The sequence below is a fragment of the Scyliorhinus torazame genome, chromosome 8 (assembly GCF_047496885.1).
Source record: "Scyliorhinus torazame isolate Kashiwa2021f chromosome 8, sScyTor2.1, whole genome shotgun sequence".
Lineage (NCBI taxonomy): Eukaryota > Metazoa > Chordata > Chondrichthyes > Carcharhiniformes > Scyliorhinidae > Scyliorhinus > Scyliorhinus torazame.
In genome coordinates, this window is record NC_092714.1 from 30896903 (window position 1) to 30906447 (window position 9545).

The following is a 9545-nucleotide window of genomic DNA, read 5'->3' on the forward strand; positions in this document are numbered from 1 at the left end:
CCGAAATATCTTCTCTTTACTGAGGGACCAGCAGTAAATTTCCAGCATTTTCCCCCAAATATCCAGTAGTTTTATCTTTCGCCATTAAACAATCTGCATGGGTATACGTGTATAATCAATGGATACTTAGTGGAGGTTGTTTTATTTAACCAACAGCAGGTAAGAGGAGGAAAAAGTACAAAGACAAATCATATGGACTTGTAAATGTCAGTGCTTTTATAATTTGTGTACATGGAAGTAACCTCTCAGCTGCAACGCTCACCATTGTAAATATCAGGCAAATGACCTCAACCAGGAAAACAAAGACATCTGTTCAATTCAGATTTTAATAATTGACAAGCTGACAGGATAATGGCAGTAATGTGGCCAGAACTGGGGCTAATAGAATTAACTCTAGACTGGCAATAACAAATAGTGCAATTGTAAAAAAAATTCAAGGAAGGAGTATCTTGAGCATAAGATATTAACAGTACGTTTTGCAGTCTAACAAAGTATTTAATTCAAAACATTATGAAACAAAACTGTTAAGCGTTTAATATTTTAAGGATTCTAAAACATTACTAAATCCAGACAGCAAGGTATTTTTGGAAATCTCTCAATCGCTAATTTAATATCTGTTCTGAAATTGTTACGGACTCATGTGTACAGGTTGCTTTGGATCTTGCTCATATCGACGAGCTGCTTCAGTATTTCTGCACTTCGGGATGTATCCTGTCAGGAAACAAAGAAACCATTCAAAAATGTTGTGAAATGCCAATACATTTTAGTCTCAAAGGGCTCCAGGGGTAGCAAAGATTGTGCAGAGTGGGGGAAGGGAAATCAGTCAAGGTTCCCACTCCTATCCATTGCTGCTTGCTGAAAAAGCGCAGTGCAAACTATTCCACACCAAACCTCTTTGTCCAGCACTTTTGTCCTCGTTGATTAACACTGCATCCTGCCCCAAACAGCCCAAATCTACAAGTCTCATCCACTGATTTAATTCCTTCTTGGCTATGCTCCCCCCCATCTGTGTAACCACCTCCAATGGTACAACCTCACATACCCCAACCAAGCTCTCTATTCCTCTGATTCTAACCTTTCGCTTGCCCCATCACTGCTGGTTGTGCCTTGGGTTGCCTGGGGTGCACACTCTGAAATTCTCTCCCTTAACTCTGCCACCTCTCCACATTTCCTATACCCACCCACATCTTAAACAGAACTGGTGATCACCCCACCCAAAATCTGGTTTGGGATTCCTTTTACCTTTACGCCTCTGTGAAGCTCCTTGGGAGAGTTATCCATTTTGCAAGTGCAATATAAATGTTACACAGAAACTGTGGTGCAGAAACAGACCATTCGGCCCAATAGCTCCGTGTTGGTATCTATGCTCCACATGTGCCGTATGTTATGTGTGCGAGGTGATTCTTTCTCTCATTAAATAGCCTGGCACGGTGGCGCAGTGGTTAGCACTGCTGCCTACGGCACTGAGGACTCGGGTTCAATCCCGGCCCTGGGTCACTGTTCGTGTGGAGTTTGCACATTCTCCCTGTGACTGTCTGGGTCTCATCCCCACAACCCAAAGATGTGCAGGGTAGGTGGATTGGCCTCGCTAAATTGTCCCTTAATTGGAAAAAAATTAATTGGGTGCACTAAATTTTTTTTTTTTAAGAAAGGCCTGCTTAAACTTCATTTTCCAGTCTCACACAGGAGAAATAATTCATTGGGTAAACAGCTAGGTAACTTGCAGCAACCACGAGGGCAATGATTAATCTGGGCAGTGATGGGCCCAGTTTCCCTTTGTTGAATAGTCTGTTGGGACACTATAGATTCGCACACAGAGGTGAGCTGGCAAGCTATTGCAGAGATGCTGATGAGACATTGGTAGCCCACCACCCGTCAACCCTCTTTCTGTCTATTTTCTGTTTTCTAACACCTTCGAGACTGGAGGATTAAGCAAGAGGGAAAATGGCTTCAAATTCTGGTTGTGAAGTTAAGTAATGAAGAAGATTTAATTAATTATCATATAAAATTGAATCACCAAATAGAACTACTGCTATACATGTAGAATGTGCAAGTGGCTTGTAGGTCCTATGCGATATATTCACGTGGCACCTTTCATGGTCCAGATCTTACATACATAATTCTGCATCGCTCAGTAATACAGGCGCCTCACACATGCAAATAAAAAATAAATAGTCCTTACTTTAACAAAGGAAACCAGGCTCTTGCAGGCGAGGAGTGGTCGGAAAGCTTCTATCGTCAGAGAATCTAAAGTTGTGACGTCACTGTAGCAGTGATAGAGCACAGCGGGTATCTGCCGAACCTGGCAATAACTCAGAACTGGAGAGGAAATCACAGGAAAACTCACTGCTCAAAGCAATAATTGGGCATAGCCCCTGAAGCATATCACGCACCCCTGCCACTAACCCTCCGCAAGACTAGATTCAAGTCCCCTACTGACCCAGGGAAACCAGAACTTTACAACATTTCTTTCATGGGTGTGGGTGTTGCTGGTGGCAAGGCCAGCATTTGTTACTCATTCCTAATTACCCTTGAACTGAGTGGCTTGCTGGGCCATTTCCGAAGGGCAGTTCAGAGTCAACCACATTGCAATGGGTCTGGAGTCACATGTAGGCCAGACCAAGTAAGAATGGCAGATCTCCCCTGAACCAGATCAGTGAAACAAATCAGTGATAGTTGTCATTACTATGATTTTAACTTCATAGTTCCAGATTTATTAATTGAATTTAAATCCCACCAGTTACCATGCTGGGATTTGAACCGCTGTTGAGGCCAAAGCGTTGTGTGATTTCAAGAAGGGATTAGATATAGCTCTTGGGGCTAAAGGGATCAAGGGATATGGGAGGGGGAAGGATCAGGATATTGAACTTGATGATCAGCCATGTTCAGAATGAATGGCGGAGAAGGCTCGAATGGCCAAATGGCCTTCCCCTGCTTGTATGTTTCTATGTCTCTGGAGATTAGCCTGGCCCCTGGATACACTACACTACCATCTGGCCACAGCATTCCTACACTCCACCCTGGTCTGAATGGAGTTGGCTGATTTCATCCAGTAGTGCACCACAATTGGCCTCAGTGCCATTCACAGGTTGGGTTCACACGTGAAGAACAGGAATGCTGCTGCTTCTGAAATCAAATCCCTTGATTTACCGCCTTTCATCAGAGGTAGGAGTTTCAGTAGAGGAGCATTTCGGGAACAGTGACCACAATTCAGTAAGTTTTAAAGTGCTGGTGGACAAGGATAAGAGTGGTCCGAGGGTGAATGTGCTAAATTGGGGGAAGGCTAATTATAACAATATTAGGCGGGAACTGAAGAACATAGATTGGGGGCGGATGTTTGAGGGCAAATCAACATCTGACATATGGGAGGCTTTCAAATGTCAGTTGAAAGGGATTCAGGCAGACCGGCATGTTCCTGTGAGGAAGAAGGATAAATATGGCAAATTTCGGGAACACTGGATGACGAGATATTGTAGGCCTCGTCAAAAAGAAAAAGGAGGCATTTGTCAGGGCTAGAAGGCTAGGAACAGACGAATCCTGTGTGGAATATAAGGAATTTGGGCAGCACGGTAGCACAAGTGGATAGCACTGTGGCTTCACAGCGCCAGGGTCCCAGGTTCGATTCCCCGCTGGGTCACTGTCTGTGCGGAGTCTGCACGTTCTCCCCGTGTCTGCGTGGGTTTCCTCCGGGTGCTCCGGTTTCCTCCCACAGTCCAAAGACGTGCAGGTTAGGTGGATTGGCCATGCTAAAAATTGCCCGTAGTGTCCATAAGGGTTGGGAGGGGTTATTGGGTTGCGGGGATAGGGTGGAAGTGAGGGATTAATGTGGGTCGGTGCAGACTCGATGGGCCGAATGGCCTCCTTCTGCACTGTATGTTCTATGTAATCTATGTAATGAAAGTAGCAAGGAGTCAGGAGGGCTAAAAGGGGTCACGAAAAGTCATTGGCAAATAGGGTTAAGGAAAATCCCAAGGCTTTTCACACGTACATAAAAAGCAAGAGGGTAGCCAGGGAAAGGGTTGGCCCACTGAAGGACAGGGGATGGAATCTATGTGTGGAGCCAGAGGAAATGGGCGAGGTACTAAATGAATACTTTGCATCAGTATTCACCAAAGAGAAGGAATTGGTGGATGTTGAGTCTGGAGAAGGGTGTGTAGATAGCCTGGGTCACATTGAGATCCAAAAAGGCGAGGTGTTGGGCGTCTTGAAAAATATTATGGTGGTTAAGTCCCCAGGGCCTGATGGGATCTACCCCAGAATACTGAAGGAGGTAAGAGAGGAAATTGCTGAGGCCTTGACAGAAATCTTTGGATCCTGTCTTCAGGTGATGTCCCGGAGGACTGGAGAATAGTCAATCTTGTTCCTTTGTTTAAGAAAGGTAGCAAGGATAATCCAGGGAACTACAGGCCGGAGAGCCTTACGTCAGTGGTAGGGAAATTACTGGAGAGAATTCTTCAAGACAGGATCGACTCCTATTTGGGGGCAAGTGGACGTATTAGCGAGAGGCAGCACAGTTTTGTGAAGGGGAGGTCGTGTCTCACTAACTTGAGAAGAGTTTTTCGAGGAGGTCACAAAGATGATTGATGCATGTAGGGCAGTGGATATTGTCCAGAGTAAGGACTTCAGTAAGGCCTTTGACAAGGTCCCTCATGGCAGACTGGTACAAAAGGAGAAGTCACATGAGATCAGAGGTGAGCTGGCAAGATGGATACAGAACTGGCTAGGTCATAGAAGACAGAGAGTAGCAATGGAAGGGTGCTTTTCTGATTGGAGTGCTGTGACGAGTGGTGTTCCACAGGGATCAGTGTTGGGACCTTTGCTGTTTGTAGTATATATAAATGGAGGAAAATGTAACTGGTCTGATTAGTAAGTTTGCAGACGACACAAAGGTTGGTGGAATTGCGGATAGCGATGAGGACTGTCAGAGGATACAGCAGGATTTAGATTGTTTGGAGACTTGGGCGGAGAGATGGCAGATGGAGTTTAATCCGGACAAATGTGAGGTAATGCATTTTGGAAGGTCTAATGCAGGTAGGGAATATACAGTGAATGGTAGAACCCTCAAGAGTATTGAAAGTCAAAGAGATTTAGGAGTACAGGTCCACAGGTCATTGAAAGGGGCAACACAGGTGGAGAAGGTAGTCAAGAAGGCATACGGCATGCTTGCCTTCATTGGCCGGGGCATTGAGTATAAGAATTGGCAAGTCATGTTGCAACTGTATAGAACCTTAGTTAGGCCACACATGTGAGTATAGTGTTCAATTCTGGTCGCCACACTACCAGAAGGATGTGGAGTCTTTAGAGAGGGAGCAGAAGAGATTTACCAGGATGTTGCCTAGTATGGAGGGCATTAGCTATGAGGAGAGGTTGAATAAACTTGGCTTGTTCTCACTGGAACAAAGGAGGTTGAGGGGCGACCTGATAGAGGTCTACAAAATTATAAGCGGCATAGATAGAGTGGATAGTCAGAGACTTTTTCCCAGGGTAGAGGGGTCAATTACTAGGGGGCATAGGTTTAAGATGCGAGGGGCAAGGTTTAGAGGAGACGCACGAAGCAAGTTTTTTTACACAGAGGGTAGTGGGTGCCTGGAACTCGCTGCCGGAGGAGGTGGTGTAATCAGGGACGCTAGTGATGTTTCAGGGGCATCTTGACAAATACATGTATTGGATAGGGCTGCGGAAGTGTAGAAGATTTTAGTTTAGTCGGGCAGCATGGTTGGCGCAGGCTTGGAGGGCCGAAGGGCCTGTTCCTGTGCTGTACTTTTCTTTGTTCTTTGAAACATGAAACAGAAAAGACCCAAAAACCTTGCAGGTTCAACCATCTTACAGTGCTGAACCTGAAACCCACTTTTCACTTCAAACTGTTTTACCCGGGGACATTAAACTTTTAAAACACAACAGTCAAAAATTCTGAATGCAAACTATTTGGAAAGTCTACTTCGGGAGTAATTCAAAAGGTATTGCAGCAGGGAGCGTTTGCTATTATTACAAAGCACAGGTGGACATTTTGAAATTCATTTGGGGGATATAGAATCAGAAGGAATCCATTCAGTCTGGTGTCTCTGACCTGCCTCTTTAAAAGTGCTACTAAATTAGTCCCACACTCACCCAATAAATCTGCCAGTTATTACTTTTACGGACATCATTCGCAAGGCTGACATCTATTGCCCAACCATGGTTACTGTTCAGAGCAGGTGGTGGTGGGTAATCTTTGGCATGGAAGGAGCGGCGGGATGTTGATTTAATCTCTTCCTCTTTCTGCACTGAGCTCCTAATCTCAGCAATACTGCTTTAAGATGCAGGAGAACTACAAAGTCTGAGAGAAGTGAAGGGGCAACTGGTTGGTCGTTCGATCTGCCGTCAGGCAGCTCCCCAAAAAAGGAAGGTGTGATTTTCCATAAATTAAGAATGGTGATAAATTGGCACCAAGCTTTTGGTTTCTTAAATGTAAATAGGAATTAGGAAGGTCAGACATGCAGGACAGAAATTCATCTGTGGCTACCAAAAAGGGCATCGGCTGTGAATACCTAAAGTTACATCCGAGTAGTTTTAAATGGACGCTCTTAGGTTACACCTCCAGGTCTGTTAGAATAACCTCACTGTGAAAACAACAGCAGACCACCATATCTGCCAGCATTTTAATACTGCACACACACACTCTTGGCCTGCATCAGAAAGTGGCGAGGCATTTCCAAAAGGAAAGATGGAATTAAACTGATTAGGAAATCATAGATTATCATAGAGTTTACAGTGCAGAAGGAGGCCATTCGGCCCATCGAGTCTGCACCGGCTCTTGGAAAGAGCACCCTACCCAAGTTCAACACCCTCCACCCTATCCCCATAACCCAGTAACGCCACCCAACACTAAGGGCAATTTTGGACACAAAGGGCAATTTATCATGGCCAATCCACCTAACCTGCACATTTTTGGACTGTGGGAGGAAACCGGAGCACCCGGAGGAAACCCACGCACACACGGGGAGAACATGCAGACTCCGCACAGGCAGTGACCCAAGCCGGAATCGAACCTGGGACCCTGGAGCTGTGAAGCAATTGTGCTATCCACAATGCTACCGTGCTTCCCATGGAAGACTGCAAAACAATTTTCATATTAAAAAGGCAATTTGCTGCTGTCTAACTGTGGGCACTCAGGGGCTATGGCAAGACAGACTTTAATCTAGCAAGTAATTGGGAGAATCAACATTTCAACATGTGAGGAGAGGATTCATCCAATTTTCAGCAGATAATTTGACCCAGTTGGTCATTGTTCAAACTCCAGACAAAGGCAACACATAGGAACAGGAGGAGGCCATTTATCCCCTCAAGTCTGTTCTTCCATTCAATACAATCACGGCTAGTCTGCAACCTAACCTCTGTCCCATATCCCTTAATACCTTTGGCTAACAAAAATCTATCAATCTGAGTTTTAAAATTACATTTGATCTAACATCAATTGCCATTAGTGGAAAAGAGTTCTGAACTTCTTCCATTCTCCATGTGCAGCAGCACTGACTAATTTCTCTCTGAAACATCAGGCTTTAACGTTTAGGCTACACCCCTAGTCCTAAACACCCCCACCAATAGGAAAAGTTTCTATCAACCCTGCCTGTTCCCCTTAATATCTCCAAAACTTTAATCAAATCCCGTAACCTCCTAAATCCCAGGAAATGTAACCCTCGTTTGTGTAATCTCTCCTTGTGATTTAACTCATGGGAGGTGATCAAGATGCAGAAATTTGGTGTGCGTCTTTGAAAGGGCATGGGGCATGGTACCCAGAGGTCACCCCTGCTGACCGTTTCACTGCAATGAGGTTCAAAATAGGGGAGAAAAGTATTGTTTTTATGGAAATGGATTAAAAATGAAAGGCAAAAGGCCGAGAGACTGAAAAAGGCTCACTGAGTATCATGCCCCATGGCTCTTTATCAGTTAGCCACTGTTTGAACGGTGTACGGAATAATCACTGAACTTCCCGGGAGTGGCAATCACTAACGGATTGCCACTCCAGAGGGACTCAACCTTGTTGAAATTCTAAAACTCCTGTCTTACCCGAGCCTAGTGAGACAGGAGCAGCGAAGCACATCAGTGTGGTGCGAATGGAGCGTGGTGAAGGGGGACACGCCCCCTCTTTACAGCAACAGCTGTTGTAAAGCAGGTGTTTAAAGGAACTTTTGAAAGGGAGAATGTAAGTGGGGGCGAGGGTTCAGACATCGGACTGGGGAGGTAGGGGTCAGAGTTGGACCCAGGCTAGAGGGGGTGGTGGGCTGGGGGTGGAGTTGTTTTGCTGTGGGCCGAGAGTTCCTCTGGGATATCAGGGGTGGAGTTTGGGGGTGGGGTGGGTCCTGGGGGAATGGGATTGGGGCTCAGGCGTGGTGTGGGGTTCCCAGCACAGCACAATTGTCCAGAGTAAGTCAGCAGTTCTGGGTAGCTGCCGGGTAAACCATCACATGGGAATTTCCTAGAGGAATTCCTCAGTGCATGATTAAAGCACTCTCCAAATGCGAAGCTGGGGAGTCCTGGATGTTATGACCCAATATTATGTCAAGGAAAGCAATTAACCCAATATGGAAACATCTTGCCTGGTTCAATAACAGGGAATAAAAATTCTAAATCTACCCCATTTGATCTTCCTCCAAGGCCTTCCAGCATCGCTCGGATTGAGACCCGACAAGTGCAGTTATACTAATATCAATTGTTTAATCTTCAACTTCCTCTCCCACTCTCACACAATTGCCCATACCTGCTGCAGAGAGACCAGATATCACATTTGGTTGCTCGAGTAATGGACAATGAGGAGTCTCCTGGAATGCACTGGTTTTCAAAGCTCGGAGAAAAGGCACCGTGATATTGGAAATGGAGCTAGGCGATTTATATTCAGTTACAGAGCAGCTCGATAATATGATCACTTCTAGATTCCTTTTCTGGATATTTCCAAAAACCTGTAAAGATTCCAAGTATTTTCTCCCTTTAGTCACCTGACACACATAAATAGCAAAGGATAAGAGCACGTGTTGATTCAGAAATCAGTACGGTCATTGTCACTGACACAAGAGTTTGGTCCACTTTATTATCGTGTCCCAACTCACGTGTGTGCGTGTGTGTGTCTGGAATCTAGCATTCTCATCTGACAGACTGCCTATTTTCATCGAACATAAGACTTTAGAAATATAGAGGCCTGGATTTTCAGGATGGGAGTGCTCAGCATTTCACACTCAATTTAGCACTTAGACAGAAGACCGGCTGGCCAATCAGACTGGCTGTCAGCTCAAGCCCCTCCGGGCCCAGTGTCGCAGTGGGCAGAGGAATCTATGGGTCTAAGTCCCGGGACCGCATGCAGGTAACTATCAGGGGTCGGTGGGGGGGGGGGGGGGGGGGGGGGGGGGGTGATCTCAGTATCGGGGATTAGGTCGATGGGACGGGTTGGAGGAGGGTCAGAGATCTCCAATTCATGAGGGGAGGGCAGTTCCCTCCCCCCCTTCCAAAGGGACATTCCAAAGAAAGCGCCACCCCCTCCCCCCCAACACCCCGACCCATCCAAGATCGAGGGT

General features: G+C 45.8%; 2 protein-coding genes across 4 annotated transcripts in view; one reads left to right on the forward strand and one right to left on the reverse strand.

Annotated features, from left to right (window-relative positions):
- Positions 1-308: 308 nt before the first annotated feature.
- Positions 309-9545, reverse strand: part of LOC140427717 (proteasome assembly chaperone 1-like) — a 357213-nt gene continuing 347976 nt past the window's right edge. For 2 of the 3 annotated variants that reach the window (XM_072513256.1, XM_072513254.1), the window contains 3 exons: positions 8738-8936; positions 2183-2319; positions 309-711 (listed from right to left, as the gene is read on the reverse strand). In XM_072513256.1, the coding sequence (XP_072369357.1) occupies positions 637-711; positions 2183-2319; positions 8738-8936 (411 nt within the window). In that variant the 3' untranslated portion in view covers positions 309-636. The remainder of the gene's footprint in view (positions 712-2182; positions 2320-8737; positions 8937-9545) is intronic. The other variant, XM_072513257.1, reaches the window with a different exon arrangement.
- LOC140427609 (bromodomain and WD repeat-containing protein 1-like) overlaps positions 9329-9545 on the forward strand; it is a 110346-nt gene continuing 110129 nt past the window's right edge. The window contains 1 exon segment of the mRNA XM_072513017.1: positions 9329-9334. Within this exon segment, the coding sequence (XP_072369118.1) occupies positions 9329-9334 (6 nt within the window).